The 25,820-nt window shown below is 26.0% G+C and overlaps 1 protein-coding gene across 1 annotated transcript in view; it reads left to right on the top strand.

Moving 5' to 3' along the window:
* Positions 1-25,820, top strand: part of LOC111631469 (SURP and G-patch domain-containing protein 1-like) — a 47,509-nt gene that overhangs the window by 9,561 nt on the left and 12,128 nt on the right. The window contains exons 3-8 of the mRNA XM_023375714.1: positions 2,091-2,135; positions 3,673-3,736; positions 7,494-7,558; positions 15,115-15,238; positions 15,292-15,311; positions 21,270-21,509. Coding sequence (XP_023231482.1) covers positions 2,091-2,135; positions 3,673-3,736; positions 7,494-7,558; positions 15,115-15,238; positions 15,292-15,311; positions 21,270-21,509 — 558 coding nt within the window. The remainder of the gene's footprint in view (positions 1-2,090; positions 2,136-3,672; positions 3,737-7,493; positions 7,559-15,114; positions 15,239-15,291; positions 15,312-21,269; positions 21,510-25,820) is intronic.

Here is a 25,820-nt window from a genome sequence, read left to right as displayed (position 1 = left end):
TATATATATATATATGCTGTTTTTTTGTTATAGTTTAAATTTTTCATTGTCAGAATTGTATGTAAATAGCAAGAAACTAATAGGATGTATTTCCAAAAATTTTTCTTGATAACTAAAAGTACTTTTTTGACTTGTACACGGAACAACTAAGAATTTAATATGATTTATAATAAATTCATGATAGTAAACTTCATTTACTTAGACCAACTTTTACTGCTTAAGCATATTCAATAAAAGAGTTTATTTGAAATGTTAAGATAAAGTTAAAATTCGTAGTTAGCCTACTAGTAAAAAATTGTATAAAGCGTCATTCAAGTTCAGTGAAATTATTTATTGGATGGTGATAGTTTTCTAGTTAGGCAGTACTCTTAAAATTTCATCTTTAAAGTGTATATATGATATTATATGAGGAAAGGACTTATAGAGACACAAATTGATTACTGATTTTAAAAAGAAGTTAAATGGCATTTACAGCATGTGTTTTTTTTTATGTTGCTAATTATTAAAAACTGTATTAAATAAAGCCAATTGTAAAAAGTGAATTTCCAGAACCAAATATAGATTGAGATAAAATTAAAAATATATAGTAGAAAAAATGCAAGATAGTTTTTATATTTTATGTATTAAAATTCATTTCCAGATTAATTACAGGTTAGAGAAATTAGATGATTTAAATTTTTGATTTAAGTGCTGTAACAGTGAATGAATGATTGCCTAATAAATGAAGAGCATTTTAAAATAGTTTTTGTAATCTTTTGTTTATCAAATTTTTTACATATAATCCAATAATCTTTGTTATTTTATGGCTTAGGTATAATGTTTATTTTTTAAGTTATGTTCTTCAGAAATAACTTGAGAATAAATGTAGATCTTAAATATTAATTATGTAATGAAGTCTCATCTACTCAGTTAAACAGAGACAATTATCAGATAAAATTGCCCTTTAATGAAAACAATGTATTGGAATCAAAATACACTAAAGGAATGTGAAAAAGTCAGACCTTTTGTCTATGTGTTTATATTTATATATATTGCTTGTGAAGTTTATCAACAAGGCAGCCAGAAAAATTATACAGAACAACTGAGATGCAGCATTAATGAGCTATTATTTATTATGACATCATCCCAATGCCAGTCTGCAATATTTTGTCACAATGTTCTTAATTTTAGTGATGTCTTGCCCCTGTACATCATACTTTTCCTGTTAACAATGGAGTCATGCAACAGAAATTTTCTCATGAATTAGATACATCTATCTAACTCCATTCAGGAGAAAATTTTTGAATTGAAATAGTGTGTTTTTCAATTTGGACTGGAAGTCACATTATTTCAATTCAAAAATTTTCTTATATAGTTAATTGGGGCCTCCTACCATTAAGCTTTCCATATCTGGTCTTGATTTTCATCTATTGACACCATTCTTGAGATTAAGGAAGGACAGGCAGACAGAGAGAAAGACAAATGCCAGTGGGAATTTTTAGGTTTACAATTTTTGACAATTGCAGCCCAATTATCTTAGAAACTTATATTTCAGTTAACCCTTAGGTAAATCAGAATGCTGGTTTATACCAGATGTAAGAAAGGTAATTTCTGGTCTCCCTTGTTTAAATTATCATGTTTTTCAATGTGCAAAAATATTATATATATCACATTTTTATTTGTGAAAATTAATTTTTGCTTGTGGTCATATTCTTCAAAAAAGACAGACATGGACACACTTTCTAAACTACTGGATCAACTATCTTTATTTCTTTGTTCCTGCCTGAGTGAGCAGGAACTTACATATTGTTATTAGTAAGTTAATTAAATCCATATGTACAGAACAAAATCACTAGAACAACCCAACTAATATGTATGTACAATGTTGATATAATTTTTTTTAATAAGAAATTTACAATTAGTCAAATCATCTGTTATATCTTGATGAATCCCTAGTCAAATTCTAATACATAAATTTTTAAAATATATTTTTATATTATTCATTTATACCACTATTCAATAATTATTTAATTATTATTTCATTTTATTCATATCTTTAATATAAAAGTTTTAAAATATTATTGTTATGTATTGATAATGTTTGTTTCTAGCTAAACAGAATTCAGAAGGAAAAAAGAGACAAGAAGCTAAATATGGTGAGTTATTATTTTTCTTAAATTAAAATTTAATAGAATAACGGATATGAAATGTCAGAATGTAAAATATCTTTTTTTATAGAAAGGAACTATTAATAATAATATTTTTACTTACTTTTATTTTTATCTTAAGTATTTTTTAATTCAACATAATTATTATAAAAACTTAAAATTAGTATTATTGTAAAAAAATTAAATTAAATTTATTTTGAAAGATGTGTGTGTTTGTTCACACTCACATCTTTCAAAATTAATCAACATATAATTTTTGGCTGTCAAACACATTTTTGCCTCCAAAGGCAAAAAGCACTGAACAACAACTGTAATTTTACCATCAACTACTTCTGGTGTGCAAATTTAGTTGCTAGTTGCAGTATTTACTACTAACTTACAGTACTTATTATTATTAAAATACAGGCTATCCTCATCTTGCCTTATTACCCCATCCTATTTTGACCCATCTTCCCCTAAATATAATGTTACGATGCTGAATAATTTTAAAAATTCTGAGAAAAATACACCAGATTGGAAGTTATTGCTTGCTTCCAGTTTTTAGCATTTTTAAATTTTTGTCTGAATTGATCATTAAGATAACCTTAATGATCAATATCATCAAATCACTGTCTGACTAATATAATTGATGGAGAAGAAAACATTATTTTTTTTTTTACTCAAGCTGAAATATTTTCCATAGTTATACATTGATATTAAAGACAAAATTTGGGGACAAAGTTAGGAAGAAGTAAATTATAACATTAAGATGATACTTAGTGTTAATCATAACATTGGTTAGATCACTGATACTACAAACATGCATTCATTGCCTATAAGATTTTTCCCAAAAATTTTTCCTGATTATTTGTAAATAGACATAGTTAATTTATAATTCAATCATATAGGTTTAATATCAGATTAAAATATCAAAAATTTGTTATATAAATTTAAAAGATCACTGCTTCATAAAACTGCACTTTCAATAATGCTATTAATTTCATACTAATACCTTTAAATGCAATAAATTTTTAATTATACTTTAACATTTTCGGTTGTTTTCAACAACCTTCTTCAAAGAAGGAAAATACATTCTAAATATATTAATAGAACAATTCTATCAGTATAGAACTTATTAAAATTAAAACATTAAAGTTTAATTAAAAGTATATTGCATTTAAAGGTATCAGTATGAAATTATTAGTAATAAATTTATCATTAACTGTTCAAAAAATTATTTTAAATTTCACTGTAATTAAAATTTTTTAAAATACATAGGACTTTTTGGTTTCTGTTTTAAAGAGAGAATCTAAATTTAAATTATTAATAATGGTATAATTTAAATTTAGATTATCTCTCTAATTAGTGCTTAATGGTATCTAATTTGTAAGCATAAGTATTTATTTCTTTTGTTAAATTCTGTATTATGATGTCAAATCCATGGTCAGTGTATGTCCTATTCCTGTAAAAATTAAATTAATTTTATTATTTCTATTATAGAATAATTTTATTAAAATTCAAATAAATATGTTTGTTTTAATTTTAGGTTCAGAAGAAAGGCTAAATAAATCAAAACCATCTGCTATAATAATGAAATTACAAGGTGGAAAGTAAGTATTGTAATTTTGTATTTTAATATATATCATATTATGATGATTTAATAAATAGTGATTATTTACTTTCAAAATAAAATATGTAATTTAAAAAAATACAATTTACTCTGTTTTCAATTTAAAAAGTACTTTGGTACTTAGTATAGATTCATGGTTCTCAAACCGTGGTCCATGGAACACGAGTGCTCCATGAAGCCACTTCAAGTGTTCCTTGAAAAAATCAAATATATAATTAAAAATTGTTGCAGAAGAAAAATTAATACAATGTAAAATAATTTTTGTATGGGAATGTAATCAGCAAATGCCAATGTTGTCATCTACTAGATTCAAAGGTTTCAAAAAGGTTTGCCACCCCTACTTTAAAGCTGATGTATTGTAAATGTTCCGTGGAAAAAAATGTCAAAGTTTAGTGTTATCCGACTTCAAAAAGATTGAGAACCACTGGTATATATAAGTGAAATTGTATTTGTTTTTTGAAACTGTGTCCTGTTTTATATTTGTGGCGTTATATTTTCAAAAAACAAATCCACAGAAACTAGAAACGGCAAGACTCATCAAATCGACTCAACTAATAAAGGAATTTGATGGAAAATTTGCCATGTGTCTTTTGAAATTGTATTGTTACAAATGCTAAATCCACATACACACAATAATACAAAATTTGTATATATACATTATTATTTAGAAACTATAATTGTAATTTAGATACATAAATTCTTAAGTAACTAAACAAAAATTAATCAGAAAATTAAACAAATATAATGCTGTCAAGTCCAAATGTGTAAGGCAATATGTTGTTTAAAACTAAATGATAATTCAGATGAAATAATTTTTATTTTTAGTTAATTACAATTTACATTAGAAAAATTGATAAAATTGATAAAACTGCAATATTGAGTACAGAAAAGAATACCAAATTCAAAAAAATTAGCTGACAGTGTAATCAAATTAAGTTGTTTATATCATAATTATTATAAAAACTTAAAATTAGTATTATTGTAAAAAAATTAAATTAAATTTATTTTGAAAGATGTGTGTGTTTGTTCACACTCACATCTTTCAAAATTAATCAACATATAATTTTTGGCTGTCAAACACATTTTTGCCTCCAAAGGCAAAAAGCACTGAACAACAACTGTAATTTTACCATCAACTACTTCTGGTGTGCAAATTTAGTTGCTAGTTGCAGTATTTACTACTAACTTACAGTACTTATTATTATTAAAATACAGGCTATCCTCATCTTGCCTTATTACCCCATCCTATTTTGACCCATCTTCCCCTAAATATAATGTTACGATGCTGAATAATTTTAAAAATTCTGAGAAAAATACACCAGATTGGAAGTTATTGCTTGCTTCCAGTTTTTAGCATTTTTAAATTTTTGTCTGAATTGATCATTAAGATAACCTTAATGATCAATATCATCAAATCACTGTCTGACTAATATAATTGATGGAGAAGAAAACATTATTTTTTTTTTTACTCAAGCTGAAATATTTTCCATAGTTATACATTGATATTAAAGACAAAATTTGGGGACAAAGTTAGGAAGAAGTAAATTATAACATTAAGATGATACTTAGTGTTAATCATAACATTGGTTAGATCACTGATACTACAAACATGCATTCATTGCCTATAAGATTTTTCCCAAAAATTTTTCCTGATTATTTGTAAATAGACATAGTTAATTTATAATTCAATCATATAGGTTTAATATCAGATTAAAATATCAAAAATTTGTTATATAAATTTAAAAGATCACTGCTTCATAAAACTGCACTTTCAATAATGCTATTAATTTCATACTAATACCTTTAAATGCAATAAATTTTTAATTATACTTTAACATTTTCGGTTGTTTTCAACAACCTTCTTCAAAGAAGGAAAATACATTCTAAATATATTAATAGAACAATTCTATCAGTATAGAACTTATTAAAATTAAAACATTAAAGTTTAATTAAAAGTATATTGCATTTAAAGGTATCAGTATGAAATTATTAGTAATAAATTTATCATTAACTGTTCAAAAAATTATTTTAAATTTCACTGTAATTAAAATTTTTTAAAATACATAGGACTTTTTGGTTTCTGTTTTAAAGAGAGAATCTAAATTTAAATTATTAATAATGGTATAATTTAAATTTAGATTATCTCTCTAATTAGTGCTTAATGGTATCTAATTTGTAAGCATAAGTATTTATTTCTTTTGTTAAATTCTGTATTATGATGTCAAATCCATGGTCAGTGTATGTCCTATTCCTGTAAAAATTAAATTAATTTTATTATTTCTATTATAGAATAATTTTATTAAAATTCAAATAAATATGTTTGTTTTAATTTTAGGTTCAGAAGAAAGGCTAAATAAATCAAAACCATCTGCTATAATAATGAAATTACAAGGTGGAAAGTAAGTATTGTAATTTTGTATTTTAATATATATCATATTATGATGATTTAATAAATAGTGATTATTTACTTTCAAAATAAAATATGTAATTTAAAAAAATACAATTTACTCTGTTTTCAATTTAAAAAGTACTTTGGTACTTAGTATAGATTCATGGTTCTCAAACCGTGGTCCATGGAACACGAGTGCTCCATGAAGCCACTTCAAGTGTTCCTTGAAAAAATCAAATATATAATTAAAAATTGTTGCAGAAGAAAAATTAATACAATGTAAAATAATTTTTGTATGGGAATGTAATCAGCAAATGCCAATGTTGTCATCTACTAGATTCAAAGGTTTCAAAAAGGTTTGCCACCCCTACTTTAAAGCTGATGTATTGTAAATGTTCCGTGGAAAAAAATGTCAAAGTTTAGTGTTATCCGACTTCAAAAAGATTGAGAACCACTGGTATATATAAGTGAAATTGTATTTGTTTTTTGAAACTGTGTCCTGTTTTATATTTGTGGCGTTATATTTTCAAAAAACAAATCCACAGAAACTAGAAACGGCAAGACTCATCAAATCGACTCAACTAATAAAGGAATTTGATGGAAAATTTGCCATGTGTCTTTTGAAATTGTATTGTTACAAATGCTAAATCCACATACACACAATAATACAAAATTTGTATATATACATTATTATTTAGAAACTATAATTGTAATTTAGATACATAAATTCTTAAGTAACTAAACAAAAATTAATCAGAAAATTAAACAAATATAATGCTGTCAAGTCCAAATGTGTAAGGCAATATGTTGTTTAAAACTAAATGATAATTCAGATGAAATAATTTTTATTTTTAGTTAATTACAATTTACATTAGAAAAATTGATAAAATTGATAAAACTGCAATATTGAGTACAGAAAAGAATACCAAATTCAAAAAAATTAGCTGACAGTGTAATCAAATTAAGTTGTTTATATTTTATGTGACTATTGATCAAGTAATTAACATACAAATTAATAAGATAACTGTTAATATGTATTACTATAATAAATAAAGATGATATAATTAATCAAAAATATTCTTTAACTTTGATATATCTTAATATCAGATCAGACAAAATTAGAAATTTTGTCAGTAATGCTAATATTAAATAATTACATTTTTTAATAATTTTTTGATCACACTTCTAGTATTATGCATATATTATTGTAAATAGCATTTTTTTTTACAGATAATTTATTAATTTTTTACAAATTTGAATTTTAATTAAAAATAATAAAATTTTAAACTTGTTTTTTAATCTGTAAATACAGTAAAAATATATTCTCAAAACTTTTTATTTAAATTAGACGGGTTCAACAATTAGATACTGGATTACAATCAAAATTGTTAGATGATGATGATGATGATTCAGGTATGTATTTGAAAATTCTCACAATAATTACTTTTATATGATAAATAATTAAATTTTCTCTATTAAATTCTCCATATTCTTACATTTTTTTAAAATTGAGTCAATAAAATTTCATGTAGAAAATACAATTTAATAATTTTAAGACGATTATACATTTGAAACTCAATAATTTCAAAAATTCTCTCTTCAAGTAATTCTGAAAAATATAAATACAGCATTTTTTTTCCCCTTACAAAATGTAGCATAAAAATATAGTATATTTTATGACAATATTTATATTTAATTATGTTAATACTAGCATACCCCGCCACGCGTTGTTGTGGTTCAAAATGTATCTATTAACACTTCCCCGTGGGGGAATTTTTCGAAAAATTTCTTCTTAGTGTACATTCTGTTGACGTATCCTATTAAAACGCAAAAAACCGCATTTAAATAGTATAAATAGAAGCAGAGTTCTTTATGGTAAGCCTTAATCCTAACCATCTCCCTTCAGTGGGGGGAATTTCAACACGTATATTATATAAAAACATGTGCATATTCGAATGCAGCGTTGTGTCAAAATTTCAAAGGAATCGGTAGGAACAAACTAACATTACATTTTTATTTATATAATTAGATAGAAGATGATCTGGTTTAGTTCATTTTCACAGAAAAGCATAATGCCTCGCAGAAAAGCAAACTTAGGGCGTCGTACTCATAGCGCCATCTGCTGGACATAAAAGCCTTAACCTAGATTATATATTTTAATTTATATGAATGTTTAACGGAATAATATATAGCCTATGTCCACCCTGAGGTTCCATTCTAAATGTGAGATACGCAATGGGTCAGGGGTTAATCTGATACTGACCACTTAATCTGCACAGGCTGGTAAAGCCCGATCTCGGAGTCGTTAGGATGGCTAGGAGGGCAAATCGAGTGGGGAGTGCATCGGTAAGTCGACAGGTTTCCTCGGATAGACAGGAGACAGGTTTAACAAATAACAAAATAAATGTTTATTCTATAACTAAAGTAATTTACAGGAGTATACAAGTTACTGATTATAGCTTAGATGCGGATAACACAAATTTATCTATAAGGGAGCTGTAACTATTCACTATGCCGTGTGAGAGTTTACAAAGAGAGTTATATTGGTGGTCAGTTATACCTTATGTCGGAGGACGGTATGCGATGATCCTTCTGGACTATGGAAGCTGGCTGTCTGTCACAGGGTTATTATGTCTTCTACCGGCTTCTCCTCGGACAGGATTGGGACGGGAGACACTATATTCAGACCTTCCTGAGGATCGCTCGGAGGGGCGGTCGCACTGAGGGGACGATCGCTCTGAACTTCCCGTGACGATCGTTCTTATACGATCGTCGTTGGCACTGAGCCAACAGGTCGTTCACTCGTTATGCTGACTAATTATCACGCGCACGTTGACTAATTAACAAACGGACGATGTGTAAGATCCCACATCCGATCTATTTCCGTTATATTTTTTTCCATCCTCTAATGAAAAAATATGTTAACCCTAAAAATTTTCGAACTCAAACCCCTCGGGCTCACANTTTGAGTAAATACAGTAGTTACAACTATTCGTGATAAGTAATTATTTTGATAGTGATGAAACTTTATTATCAATTTTAAGATTTTTGAAAAAATATATATTGTACTTTAATAAAATTGTCAAAAGTTTTTAATATAGTAAAATCTACCTAAAATGGATCTACAAAAAAACTTGCTTAAATGGAAATAAAAATTTCTAAACAGAATGATTTGCTGACATAGAAGCAGAATACTTCTTTTGGGTATCAATTACATAACATAACATGAGTAAAGCAAAATTTTTCAGCATAACATTAGCTAGAATCATGTATGATATAGAAACATATTTTAATTTCAATTTTTATTTAACCTTTAAGTAGTTAGTTATATTTCATCTGTAATAATTTATTGCAATTTTGAAATTTGTGCAACATTTCTAATATGTATATAAGTCAATTCTTCTAACTATTCTTGAATGACTTAAAAGATATTCTGTCAGAATTATTATATTTTTACATTATAAAAAAAAAAACATATATTAACATCTGAAATGCACATTGCATAAACCCATCAAGAGATATCCTGATGGATCCTTATTCAGTATGTAGCCATTGTAGTCATTTATATGTATTGATTCGAAACTGTACACACTAGGTTTTACATTTTTTATAAACATTTAATGTAAAAGTATTGAATGATATAGCTGTATCTTGTTATTTCAGTTCTTTACTTTCTTACAGGCTAGCTTTAAAAATTTACTTACACTGCATTTTATTTCAGAAGTGTGGACATTTTAGGATAATTACACACAATTTTTGAAATATTGCTCTTTGTTTATACAAATTTTTTCCAGTATTATTTCAACTCTTCAAGATATTTTTAGAGGTCTTCATGTGTTATCTTTTGTAAAGTTATCTTTTCAGTTAATTTAATCAGTTCTGAAGTTTTGTAGTTCACACAAACAAATGAATACAGAGATAGAGAAAATGTTGTTTAGATAATAAAATGAAGTTATTAAATAACAAAGCAAAAATTATATAATATAATAAATAAGAATATTATATATTATATTAAATAAGAGTAATTATTATAAAAATATAAGAATAGAATAAATATTTGAATTAGCATATACAGGAAATCTTTGTTAATTTGAACTTGGATAGTTTGAAATCTCATTAGTTCGTAATTGCACTTTTGTCCTGGCCTGAAATAGAGATTTACAAGTTAAGGAATTCAGTTAGTTTGAACTGCAGTAACTTCAAAATTCGAAGTGAAAATTCTGTTTGAACTATGATACTATGATATATTAACTGATTTGTTTAGATCAAAGTGCCTCCATGCTATACAGGAACAATAGACCAAGAAAAACTGTAATCTGATTAATATGACTTTGCTTTTACAGTAACATTTTTGGATCTCACCTTACCCACAGACTACTTTTTATTCTCTTATGTCATGAAGAAAAATACAGCTGGTTAATAAAGTATGGCTGGATTTTGGGATTGAAAAATTGGGCCAAAGTAACAGATGAGATGAGATATTTTTAGGGCTCTAGGCTACTACATTTGGGTGACTACTTTTTAGGCCACTTTAAAAATAATTTGGGCTAGGTTTCAAGGAATTCCACTTTACTTTTTATAAAACCTATCTGACAACTTGTGAGGTTCTCACTGGACATATGCTGTTTACCTGCAGTTTATTTACATTATTATTATAATTATTAATTAACAAAAATAGCATTCTATACATATAGCTGTGTTCCGTTTGTTTAATGGATTGCATCAGTTACATGACAGTATTGTACAGAAATATGTATATTTCATGTAATTCAAAACTCGGTAATTTGAAGTTGCAATTATTTTGTCTTTTGAATTTTGAACTAATGAGGATTTCCTATAGTATTTTTTAAAAATATTTAAATAAATTAGAAAGTAAAAATAATCTTTAAAAGTAATATTAAATATAATTTTCAAGTAACTTTTTTTAAATATATTTTTAAGCTATATATGCACATTCAAATTTACCATATAAACTATCCATTTTTGCTAGGAATTAGATCAAACTTCAAATTAAAGAGAGAGAGAATTAATGAGGGCAATAAAATTTTTAGAAAAATTTGTTGTTATAGATAGAAGTTAATCTTAATTTGTAGTAGTGAAAAGACATTTATTCAAAAGGGAAATTATGGGAAGATAGAGATCAAAATGGACCACCCTATTTATTATTTGTTATATATAAAGTGCACAGTATTCTGTAAATTTAAAAATTTATAAATTCTCATTCTGTTGTCATTTGAATTTTTATAATTCTATTTTTTTGGTTGTCAAGTTAGAATCATCATATTGATGTTTTTGCACACTAGCATTTAATTTTCATGTGGTTACTGTAAAATGATTTTTATTGGCTGAGGTAACCCAAAGAAATATATAAATACTAATTTTCTAAAGCCTGGTTATATTATTATTAAATTACTGTCTACTCATGATATAACAAATTATGTAAATGGAAGTAAATCAACATAATTTTGATTGCATTTTGAAGTTGGAATTATCTTTAGCATTAAAAACTGTAATTAAAATTTAAAAATAATTGATAATTATTTTTAAATTTTATTCATTGATAAATTAGAAGCAACAAAGACTATGCTATATGTACTGTACTTAAAGGTTAAATAAGTTAAATATATCAAAAATTTTGTAATTATATAATTTAAGTATTTAAAATTAAAACAATAATTACAAAAATTGTAAAGTTATAAATCATAAGCAAGATGCAAAAATTAAAATTATATATAAAGTTTTTCAAATGTCAATTATACGAGGAGAGATGTTTAGAATACTGAATACATTATGCCATTTTATATTTCATTAAGATATTCTAATCCAGCAGTTTTCTTGAAGTATGAATAGGATGTAGAAAATTTGTAGTGTTCCCTCGGGAAATATTTGTAATTGTTTTTTCACTTTAAACTTTCAGTTCGGAGAAGGATAGGAAGAGTAAACATTAAGTTTATTTTTGGGAGGAGTGGGAGAATGAAAAGATTAAGAAATCCCTCTTATAATTCATATCCAAAAAATTACTATATTTACTCGTATCTAAGATGCACCTTAATTTCTAAACGCTGACCATTGGAATTTTTTAAAATAGACAACTCGAAAAATTTATGTCAGCAGAAATGTTTGGTATTTATTGCAAGTAAAGTAAGTTATATATCACTGTCTTTTATGATATTGAAATAGGAAACCATTTCACTTGTTATGTTAGGCTCTTCTGAATCAACATTAATATTGTTTTTAGTCATGTTCCTGAGTATTAGTTTTAGTCATTATGTACATTTATTTTTAATCAACTCTAATCAACACTGGATTCTGATGTTCATATCTTCATGCATGCAATCATACCCAGTGCTATTTAAAGCATTGGAAATGCAACATTTCTTGAAAGAATACTGCACAACTTTTCCTGGATTTTCATCCAAGTACTTATGATGTTACTGTAATAAATTAATTGAGCTAAGTTGACATTTTAAATATTTTATTTTATGAATATTGGTCTAATAAAGTCATTAAAATGATGCAATAAAATTAGTGACATAAAAATTAGATGCCTGGAACTAGAGGGTAGTATTTGTTCTGTATCACATTGAATCTGAGACAAAATCAGTTTTCAAAAATACTAAAACCATAAAAAAAATCCATCTTACATTTGAGTAAATACAGTAGTTACAACTATTCGTGATAAGTAATTATTTTGATAGTGATGAAACTTTATTATCAATTTTAAGATTTTTGAAAAAATATATATTGTACTTTAATAAAATTGTCAAAAGTTTTTAATATAGTAAAATCTACCTAAAATGGATCTACAAAAAAACTTGCTTAAATGGAAATAAAAATTTCTAAACAGAATGATTTGCTGACATAGAAGCAGAATACTTCTTTTGGGTATCAATTACATAACATAACATGAGTAAAGCAAAATTTTTCAGCATAACATTAGCTAGATTCTACATTGTGATTAATGGTGTAACTTGATCGGGCTTGTATAAAAATTAAGTTAGCTGTGACAATACATTTCTACTGTTTCTTTCCAACTCTATAGAAAAATTAACTTGTTCCCTAAGAGTAAAGAATATTTTTAACAATGTGCACAGTTTTTGAGGAAAGTAGTACATGCTACAAATCTAAAATTAATAGTTACTAAAAATAAAATTTTTTAAATAAAAAATTTATCAAACAATTATGATGAAATGCTTTAGGACAAAGTATTTTCACTCTCTCCACATCATCTAGAGAAAAGCAGCAGCAATCAGTGCCAATGGTAAAATTCTAGAAATTAGCCAAAATTCACTACTAAGAACAACAAAATTTAATTTTTAAGAGCAATTATTCTTATATACAATACTTTTGTAAATAAAATTGAAAAATTCTTTGTTAGTCTAATTTCATAGTTATAGAATTAAGTGATAACTAGCAAGTGGTATGTCATAGGGAATAGGACAGTTAACACATTGCTTGGGAGTTTGTGCAGATTTTTTTTCTCTGTTTACTACTAACACATTTTGGTGTTTTCAACTTATCTCTGAAACAAAATATATATGCTTGAGGAAAAACAACTGTAAATGTAAATTAAAATATTTATTCAACTTCTCTCTTTTTCTGCATTAATAAAAACAAAATAGAAACCTGTTAAAATCAAAAATATGTACTGTACCATAACATTTTAGGCAGATTTTACTGTATAAATTTATCTGTTTATATTCTAAACATATAATTTATATACAGTAGAGCGTCGATTTTCCGAATCAATTGGGGACTGGGGCTGTTCGTATAACTGATATTTCGGATAACCGATTTATGTACGAAAAAATAGTTTAATGTATCCGATGTTGACATTTTTATCAGTTGCGTGTCGCTTCGCGTTGAATTTTCGTCGATGTTAAGCCTAGCAAAGACTATTGTATCGTTAAAAATTATTTTTTTATTTTGTACAAATAAAATAAATATATTGAAAAATATAAAAACAATAAAAAATTATACTTCAGATGTTCATTTAGTATCAAAAACGTAAAATATTTGAGTAGCCCAAGACCATAGCCAAAGATTGAAGCGCCACAGCACTGACGAAAATTTAAATTTGCCGACTCGAAATCTTTCGGATGATTGATGTTTCGGATGATTGACTTTCGGAAAATCGACGCTCTACTGTATATATAAGAATATAATTATGAAGTGAAATTTAGATTGAAGTTTTTAGAATGTCATATCATTCACTATTTATTAAATTGTGGAAATACATTAATTATTTTAAATGAATCTTTTAAGTTCATCAAAACTAAATTCATTATATTGATGTGATTAATGAATTTATATACTGTATATGAATACATAAATTTGTAACAATTTTCTATTTATGATAAATTATTAATTAAAAATATAAGTTTTTAATTTTTTGTAACCTTTACTACTTAATGTTTAAAAATTGTTTGCATCTTGTTTTGGTTTATAATTCTATTATTTTTATTATAATTTGATATAATAATAGTGATGTTATTTTCTAAATTTATAATAATTAGAAAGAAATATAATCAGTATTCTGTAAATTATAATTAAACTGTTCATCTAATAATTACATTTTAAATTTTTATATAAAAATTTAAAATTCCACATTCATTCAAAAAGAGTAAAAATTTTGGTATCAAAATTCTTATCATCAATAAACAATCAAATTTAATGTTGAATAACTTTTTAGATGTTTTTTTTTTATTAATTGAATTTTAAGCTTAGTTTAAATATATCAGATTCAATTGGATTTAGATTTTTTTAAAACTATGTAATCAGTTTGTAAATTAAAATTAACAAAATCATTAGTTTTATGTTGGTTGAAATTGTATCAAAACACAATTCAGGTGGAATTCCTAAAAGGTGGTTATCATTATTATGAAACCACCTTGATTTGTTTTGTCTACTCATTTAACTAGATGAACATTCATGGTCATGAACACAGAAATCTGATAGCCTGCTTCTAGTTTCTCCACCAGAGGATCAAGAAGTTAAAACTGCTGTGGAAAAGGTTGCCATAAGTGTTGTAGTGAATGGAGCAAATGCAGAAGAACTAGCTCGTGAATCAAATATCAACAATCCATTATATAGGTAAGTGTATTTTTAATATGGTTTTTAGATTTCTTTTTGAACATATTTATTAGTTATGGAGTACCTAATTCTTGTAATATACCCCTAAGTATCTATCATGGGGTGCAATAACTTTCTATACAGGATAAAACCTTGAAAAACTACTATGTGAGCCAAAGTCAAGTATCAGCTTTTGCTGAGAAAAAGGGAAGTGTGGGTTGTATATTATTACTATTTAACATTCTTACTATATTGTAAGTGTTTTAAATTACTTGTCTATTCATAAACTTATAATGCGTAATTTATTTTATTATTTGGCGTATTACTTTTTTTGTAAGAAATTCATTCTNATGGATTAGAGTGATAGAGGAAACAGAAAGGGAAGAGCAAAGACGAGCACTAAAAAAGAAGGATAGGCAGGGTCAGACCCTCAGCTGTGTGAGGATTCTCCAACGATAGACGTGTACGTGTGCTGATCTTTGTAATTATAAATTGTGAATACATGTGACTAATATTATTTTCATTTTTATTTTGCGCATGTTACAAGTTATAAATAAATATGAACAAACAACACTAACTCGATAACATTAAATCTAAATAACAAAATGATAAATTTACTGTGTTTTTGTTATTTATTACTCCTGTTTTTAGGTATTCAGTATTCGGCTGAATAGGCCGAATACCGAATAGTAACCGAATATTCGTTACATCACTAGTAAAAAGGTTTTGTGGAACTTATTTAAAGTAGTTCTAGCTTTCCATGATTGGAATTTTACTGTATTATGAAATATATAGATACCTAGACACACTATTAGATAAACATTGATAAACCTGTGACAGTAGTGACATTAAAAGAAGAAATACTTTAAGAATACACAGACTCACACTGATTACATTCACAAATTAAGTCTGTTTTGTTTTCAGCTATAACATTGTTTTTCTTTACAATATACATTTTTTTCCACTCCTCTTTTTCTCTAAGTATAGCTGTAGTTTTGTATCCATTACAGTTCATTATAATCATTGTAACTTTTATGTTACAATGATTATAATGAAAGTTGTAAAATTAATCAGTTTTTTACTTTACAAATGTTTTCTACTTATCACATTACTTTTATTTGAATTAATTAGTTTTCTTAAAACTAACAATGACTGCTTGAAGTTCAATTTATGATTACTGTCAACATGAATTGAATTGCATTTATAATAAAAATGCATTCTACTTTTTGACTGTAGAAATTTATTTTTTATTTACTGTTACATTCTTTACTAAAAAAAACAGGAGTTTAAAAAATATAAATATTTATGAATATCATCATTTATGGGATTTTTGAATATTATGAATGAAACTTAACAAAAGCATTTATCAATGTAGGTTTATTGTATTAAAGTCTTAATTTCATTGAAGATTTTATTTTATTTATATGAAAAGAAACCAGCTACCTATAGAATATTTTTTCCAAGAAGGGGGAAAACAGATTAATTATTTAATATGCTACAAATTATTGTAATATGATTGATTGATATCTTACACGTATTTAGAGAGAAAGATTTGATATTAATTCTTGAAAAGTAAATGTATTGATAAAACTTTTTTATTAAATAGATGATGAGGAATAACAATAATTTAGAAAAAATGCTTAAGTAAGCATATTCAAAAACTATTAACTATTAGAGTTAACACAATTGTCATTGTCTTTTACATATGATGTTAATTGGCATTTTATATTGTGCAAGCACTAAGAGGTTCTTTTTTCCATGCTCAAAAGTTGGAGCACTGGGCACCTGAGTGATGAAGAATGGAACCTGATATATCCGGGATGGTTCCTGACCTGAATACCCTGGTTCCCATAGTGGCAGGCTATGCCTTTATCACCTTGATTGTATATTCTATATCTAAAGATTACAAGTTACAAAAAATGTTACAAAAAATATCTGAATTTCAATTATGTAATTAATTATCTGAAAGCAATTTTAAGAATTTTAACTATAATTTTGAAATCTTTTTATTGCAACAATATCTTAATAACAAGCAAAATATTTCTTTTTATATCAATATTTGATAATGAATTTTGTAAAGCAGTTTCTACATAATTACAAATCAAAATATTTATGATGATAGATTTTGTTTTAATATTTTCTGATTATTGAATATTTTTTGTTCTGAAAATGAATTACATACTTTTACACTATTTTAAAATTAAGTTATTTGTGTATTATTGTGTATTAACATGCTGTTATATTTGGAAATTTTATTAAAGAAAAGTTTATACTTATGTCTCGGCCAAAATTATTTTATGAAAAGAAAAGTTTACTTTATGGTTATAAATTCTCTGATTTTATGGACTTTATGAAATTAATGAAATTCAGAAGTAAAGTATAATATTTTGAGTCATTTAATTTGCAAACAGACTATATATATATAATTAGGATTATGTATATTATATAATCTTATAACAACATCAAACCATTTTAGTTTATGTAAAATATTAGTAAATCATGATAAAAAGCCTAAAAATATTTCTTACTAAAAATGGACTACATTCTTAAATGAGATTTTGCTCTTGTAAAATTCTTCAGACTTTTTTGCTTTCTAATAAAATTTTTTTTAAATGGAAGAGGGACATTAGAATTAGAAAATTTATATTTTATTAGTCTTGTCTACTTTCTTTTGTTCCAAAGCAATATGTGTAATATTCATCTTATTTACTCATTCGATACTATACTTTGACTTTAGCTGTTATCTTAGAAATGTTGGTCAAATATTTATAGTAAAAATTTGTAACTAAAAATTAATATAATAAATTGTATTATTTTGTGATAATTAAATTGGTGGTTGTTACTTTTCCAATAAGATTTAATAGGAATTATTGTTACAAATTTTAGAATAAATTTTTATTATATATTTCTTGGATTCAGATGTTTTTCTTCTGCGACTTCTCTTCTCTCACTCTTCTGGTTTACAAATACCTTTTCCAGTCTGGTTTGATTTCACTTTTTTTGTCTTTCTACCCAAAGGGCAATCTTTGCTTTCAATTTTCTTGACAGCCTTGTCCATGATGTATTCATATTCATTGCAAAATAGCAACTGAATTTACTTGTTAGAAATTTTTGTTATAGCTAATCCACTACTTAACTGAAACATTGTGTAGGAAATTCGTATTTTTTTGCTTAATTGTTTTTAGATAACAGTTTAAAACAAAAAAAAACATTTTTTTACATTAAAATAGTAGGAAATAAATCATTTTTGTTTTCNATTTGTTTTTTTTTTTTTTTTTTTCTTTTCACTTATGTTTATGAATTAATAAGGGCAAATTTTTTCACCAAAATAGAAATATACATAAAGTGATAGCATATGTCATAACATAAATTGACAAGATAAAACTTATCAACACAACTGTTTACTTAAGATGTCCCTGCTCAAGACTGAAGTAGAAAATAAATGGTTACAATAAAGCATCAAATTCATTTCAAACTGAAATTATGGAAATTAAACTGGTTTTACAAGTGAATTTTGGTTCTAAATTACTAATTAAACAAGATATTTTCAAAACTAACAAAATAATTTATGAAATTTAATGTTACATGTGCAATGCAAAATGGCTTTTTTATGTGAATAGAAATGGATTCATATGAATTTTATTTAATAAATATTAGTTTTTTTCAGTTGCTAAGGATTATAATAATGAAGGAATAGACTCCATCGAACTATTGCAATTAATTTTTTTATACATTTATAATTTTTATTTAGATAGAATGCTCAAAATTTGAATAATTATAATTTCAAACTACTGTTATATCTAAATTCTGTTGTTTTTAAAATACAGTTGACTGTATGAACACCAATAAAACGTATTTGCCACTGTTCTGGCAAAGTACCATTGTCACAACATTAACACCAAAAACATTCACAACAACACAACATTTTCATGCAATAAAGTGAACAAAAAATTTTCCAGAATTCATTAAACTGAACTGTAAATTACCTTTACAACCTCAGAAATAACCCTATTTCCAACATTGATTTTATTATTCACATTGATGAAGTGTAGAGAACAAAGTTGTACCATAATAAATGTTCTATTTTGAATAGAATAATTTTTTCTTTTAGTAATGAGACAGGTTTGACCTCTGTAGAGCAATTCAATGTATGGTTTTAACAGTCCATTCTTCCATACTCAGAAAATAGGGGTTAAAGTTTAAGAACACCCACCTCTTAACATGTGCTAGTTTGCATAGTGGGGATGCATACAGTGATGCTAGGTTTGACTACTTTTTGTGAAATTTGGTTCCTTTTTTTATTATTTTTTTTTTTGCAACAAAAGATTATTTCTATTTTTCCAAACAATATTCAACAGAAAAAAATCACTGATTTTTTTTTTTTTAGCATTATTTTGTTTAAACACTCTGATACATTGCTCCACACTTAAATGGCTAGCTAATACTATCACCACTTCATTTTGTGATTTGAAACTCATTTAGATCATTAATTTATTTTTATAAATAAACTTTATTTAGTCAATTAATTCAAAATATTACAATTTAAAGATTTTAATTGCCTATTAATCATTATACTCTGTATATTATACAACATTGACTTGACCCTGAAAATCATTAATATGAACTTTTGTAAATTAAATACTGTTTCCCTAGTAATTCATATATAATAATGTGGGAATCCGATGGGAGAAACACTTACGTGGCAAGTTGGGGTGACAAAAGCTTCATTTCTCACTCCTAATTGGCCTCAGATCGGGAAGATCCACCCACAGGGTCACTAGAATGGGTTTTTAGTGTTATTTAATTTGGGGACAGGAAGTTTGTTAGATTGACTTGTCAGTCCTGACACTACCCTAATTAGAGCATTAGGCATGCTAATAATTGAAATTTAAATACCTTTCTGAGAAAGAGAGATTGTGGACCTGTGATAAGACTTTGGTGTGGAGTTGTTCTCATTAACGAATCCATTATTCAAATCAATAAATCAAAAATTTATTAGAGACAAAATATAACAGAGAACAAAATCGATACAAGAGATATTAGATCCCTATCTAACCACATGAGAAAGAGAGTTTACATCAAATAAAACTTATACTACCTCAATAGTAGATCAGGTTAGCAGTCTTCAGTGCTAGATATGAAGTGATGATGTGGTAGACCGATGGTGGTGAAGTTTGAGGAGTATGAGTGAAGCGGGAACTGTTGGGGGACACAGGATGAATCTTCCTTCGAGAGACTCGGGGGTTTGGAGCATAAGATGAAATATTAGAGAACTCCCCAAATTGGGGAAAATTGCCCTTTTTTATCAAACTTTACAACCAATAGGAATCCTGGATTTTCATTTGTAAATGGGTTGTGCAGAGGGGTAGATATCCAGATGGTTGTCAGGATTAGCAATAAGAACGTGAGAAAGGGAAGTTTGACTTTTCCTTTTTGTACAAAAGTGACAGAATGTGGTTTCCATTAGTGTAAACAACATGTAGAAGATGCATTTATTTTCTCAGGATAATTAAATAACGATTTGGAGGGAGAAGTAATTTTACTACATAAGAAAGTAATATTCTCTCATTCTTTCCATCAAAAGATGAAGGTAATTGCTTAGAATCCCTTTTTAAGGAAAGGTCCCCAATTTAGATTAGTGTTGTCTTCTCGATCGATGAATTATATTTTGTATTGAAAAATTTTGTTTAATTACCATTCAGATTCTCACAATATACAGGCACTCCTCCACTTTTGTATCTAATTAGTTTCTGAAAAGTGTATGAAAGTTGAAATGTATGAAAGTAGAGCAATGTAAAAAAACATCAAAAAGGGTTTTCAAAATATTTATTTTTTATTGATTAGTGTCTGGTGTTTTTTTTTATAAATTTGCCAAGAGATAATTGAATTGTAATCTTCTTTTTCTTTTCTTGATAAAAAGTTCTGTAAAATGCTGTCTTTTTCTATTGCCCTTTGTATATGAAATATACACTCTCGATCATATGAAGGTTGTCAACACTTCTGTTTTTTTTTTTTTTTTTTTTCTTTTCACTTATGTTTATGAATTAATAAGGGNCAAACCATTTGGTATTGCACATGTGTTACATTAGATCATTAGATTTTTTTTATATTAAGATTATTGAATTTAGTTTAAAATTTAATATTTTAAATTTGATATTTAACTTAGAAGAAAAGTTACATTTATATTCAGATAAAGAAGATAATCAAGGTGCACAAAGAAAACGAAAAAGTAGATGGGGACCACAAGAAGAAAGTGCTTCAACAAATATACTTCCTCCTTCTGTGCAACAAGGTATTAAATGCTGCTAAGAATATGTATAATCAACTTACTTTTAAGAATGTTGATTATAAATTATAAATAACTTGCCATGATTGTTAAGATGCTTTATATTTATGCATCATTATGATAATTTTTGCTAAATATGGCAAACTATATATGCAAAAACGTTGAAAAATATTTATTTTTATATAATATATTGCAGATTTCTGTTGTTTATTTTTTCCATAGATGATGATTGTTTTATGATGACAATATTTTCTGTAAAAGCTATATTTAGACGTGATAAATACAAGTCAAATTTTAATGTTTGTTTTTCTTTGTAATCTTTATACATTCTAAAATACAGTATATTATCCAGGCTAATTGCTGGTAATGAAAGCTAATTGATTTTTCTTTTATTCAGTTTATAATTTTATATTAAATTTAGTATGTATTTTATTCATAATATATAAACTATTGTTTTGAGAATAATAATTTAATTAAATAATTAATTAATAATCTTTAGGTGTGATTAGAGTTGAATAAAACTGTTTATGTAAACAGAAACTTCAGAAAAATCTATTTAACTAGTTTACAGTTCACTATCAATTTCTTGTATTATTAATTGGGAATGACATGGTGTTAGCCATATAGCATTGCAAAACATCATTAACTTTGCAATATTAATGATTTCTTAATAAGGAAATGATTTGAAATATTTTCATCAAATAATTTAAAATTTATTAAATAAAAAAATACACTATGAACATTAGTAAAGTCATATTGTTCAAGAATCAACTACACTTACTGTTCTTGTTAGGCCATTTAATTTATGCCTTGACATTCTGGAAGTAATTGTGATGCTGAATATACCATTTTAAATAGCAAGCATTAAAACAACTACACATTTATTTTAATGCTAATATTTGTATTCCTGACAAATTTTTATCGCGATGTAAGCATGCATGGATACTTGAGAATATACTGTGAACTATAGTGTAATCATGTTAAATAATAGAAAGCATCATCAAGATAATGATTAAAATCATTAATTGAAAGAATTAAACTTATAATTTTTATAAAAAATTATTTTAACTTTTGTTGCCTTTTGACAAGAATAAAAATATTGTCTTGAGGAAATGAATGATGATGATGAGACAGAAGCGACATTGACTTGACCCTGAAAATCATTAATATGAACTTTTGTAAATTAAATACTGTTTCCCTAGTAATTCATATTAACATGAGTCATCTGTACAATAGATACACAAATTATAATATCAAAAAACAATATACTCTTTAATAATCATTTGGCGATTGAATAAACACAATAGTTAATAAATCTGTTTATTTTTTGAACAAATCAAGATCCAGAATAAAAAATAAATTTTAAAATGAATTGAAAACGTATGTTCAATTAACAGCATTTTATTATAAACATGAGCACTTATTTATTGTGATATCGTCACAATGCTGGGCTACACTTTTTAATCATATTTTAAATTTATTTAATTTAAAATATATGTTCTCCACTTCAGATTACTAGTTTGCTTGCCCCTGTACATCATACTTTTCACTTAACAATAGAGTCATGCCAGTGATCTATATAACACCTTTCAGGGAAAAATGTTTGAATTGAAATAACATGACTTTCCGTTTGCATTAGAAGTTCATGTATAGTTAATTGGGACTTCCTGTCTCTAAGGTTCCATATCTGGTCTCATTTTTCATATATCTAATTCCATTCTCAAGATTAAGGAAAGACAGATGGATGGACAACAGTGAGAATTTTTAGGCCTACAATTTTTTCAAATTGCATTAAAGTAGATCCAAAGCTATTTGTTGCCAAGTGATTGCAATAAAATAATTATTCTGTATAACAAATTGCTGATAATTAATTTGTAATATATAATATAGTTTTTATATATTAGTATGGTAATTTTTTGTGTAATTTGTTAGCTAATGTATGTACTCTAATTTTTTTGCAGAAAATCTTTATCTGTGTCTAAAATCGCAATTTAAAGGGGTAATGCATTGGATGAGTTATAAGCTGATATTAAATTTTAATTACAAACTTGTCAAACAACTTATTATTTTGTCTAAAATCAATAACAGTGCTTTTAAAAAAATATGAAAAATTCTTTGTGTATGTACACATTGTAATTATTTACCATTGCATCTTTTTCCAAAATCACCAAAAACATTTATACCTATATATTACCTTTAATTCTTTTACAATTCTTTTTTTTATGCTTAATTCATGCTTTAATTGATAATTTTAGACACTTCTATTTGAATTTATTTCTTGTAAACTGATAATTATTCCATATTTGTATAATAATGTCATTTCAGAGAACTTGATTAAGACACACAATCTAACAATTATTTATTTCATCATTGTCATAATACCAAACTGCAATTTTTAATTATATTTTTAATTTAATTTAAAATATATGCTCTCTATTTTAGTAGTGTCTTGCCCCTGTACACCATACTTTTCCTATTAACAATAGAGCTATGCTGGTGATGTGGGTTTTATAATAATAAAAATTATTAATGCTAATAAGTAAAATTGTCCTTAAGCCCATCCCTACTCAAGTTATGACACACAATTCTTTTTATCTCCCCCACCCCACAACCTTTAACCACCAAAATTTAATAGCATCAATTCCTCTAATAAACAAACCTCTCTGTGAAATTTCAGAAATTTTTGACAAAAACACAGGAGTTATTAAGCTTCAAAACATACATATAGAAGAAAACCTTTGAATTTTTTTTTTCAACATTTCAAGGCCTTGAGTCCAAAAATGTAAAAATCTTGGAGGTCAATTTTTGACTGATTACATACTTTACCTCTGTTATATATAACAAGAGCTGGAAAAGTAAAAATTGCTATTATCAGCCATTATCATGTTTTAATGACACTTGCTATTGTTCAGATATGACTGTTCATTTCACTTCCTTTTGTAAAATCAGCGAGAATCAAATTTGCCATCAGAAAATAGGTCATTTTTCACATTCTGTTTTCACTTATTCTTAATAAATGTATATATCTGAACTAAGAATTGTCTACAGCAAAGAGTTGAACAGTTGACTCTCAAATTTATATTAGATATTAGCCACATTAAAATTATTTTCTATGTAATTTTTTTCAGAGTTTATTTTAACATTTATTGTTATATTATTATTATTAAATTTTTTTTACTGTATATCATCCTTGGAATGTATCCAGTATCAACCCCATAGGCCAAAAGCCAAGACTTATAAGACCAGTACATTATTATTATAATTATATTATTTTGTATTATAATTTGATAAGATAAAGGAAACAACACAAAAAATGTTTTGTGGTTTGATAGGCATTTGTATCTTCTGTGTATGAAATTTAGGAAGTTCTCTCTCAGTAGTCCATTTTTCATTTCATTTATTTTATAATTATATTTACCATACAGTGAAATATAGAAATAATGTTTTAATGCTTGAAACAGCTACTGCAGAGGCATAAATTAAGATATGCAAGGATTATATATTTATTTTATGATATTGAATTAGTATCAGTTGTAAGATGTTTATACAAGAAGTTTCATTCTTTAGACTTGAAAAATTTCAAAGTTGCCAATGACTTTCTTTTTTTATCAAGTTTGATATTATTATTTATCTTATTATGATGTACTGTACATACATACATACACACATAATAAATTGAGTTTATGTTTGAATATACCAAACCATTTGGTATTGCACATGTGTTACATTAGATCATTAGATTTTTTTTATATTAAGATTATTGAATTTAGTTTAAAATTTAATATTTTAAATTTGATATTTAACTTAGAAGAAAAGTTACATTTATATTCAGATAAAGAAGATAATCAAGGTGCACAAAGAAAACGAAAAAGTAGATGGGGACCACAAGAAGAAAGTGCTTCAACAAATATACTTCCTCCTTCTGTGCAACAAGGTATTAAATGCTGCTAAGAATATGTATAATCAACTTACTTTTAAGAATGTTGATTATAAATTATAAATAACTTGCCATGATTGTTAAGATGCTTTATATTTATGCATCATTATGATAATTTTTGCTAAATATGGCAAACTATATATGCAAAAACGTTGAAAAATATTTATTTTTATATAATATATTGCAGATTTCTGTTGTTTATTTTTTCCATAGATGATGATTGTTTTATGATGACAATATTTTCTGTAAAAGCTATATTTAGACGTGATAAATACAAGTCAAATTTTAATGTTTGTTTTTCTTTGTAATCTTTATACATTCTAAAATACAGTATATTATCCAGGCTAATTGCTGGTAATGAAAGCTAATTGATTTTTCTT

Source organism: Centruroides sculpturatus, unplaced genomic scaffold, assembly GCF_000671375.1.
Source record: "Centruroides sculpturatus isolate CEXI.00-Female unplaced genomic scaffold, Cexi_2.0 scaffold519, whole genome shotgun sequence".
NCBI classification, from domain to species: Eukaryota; Metazoa; Arthropoda; class Arachnida; order Scorpiones; family Buthidae; genus Centruroides; species Centruroides sculpturatus.
The sequence above is the reverse complement of the archived record's forward strand: the minus strand, read 5'-3'. Positions and strand labels throughout refer to the sequence as shown.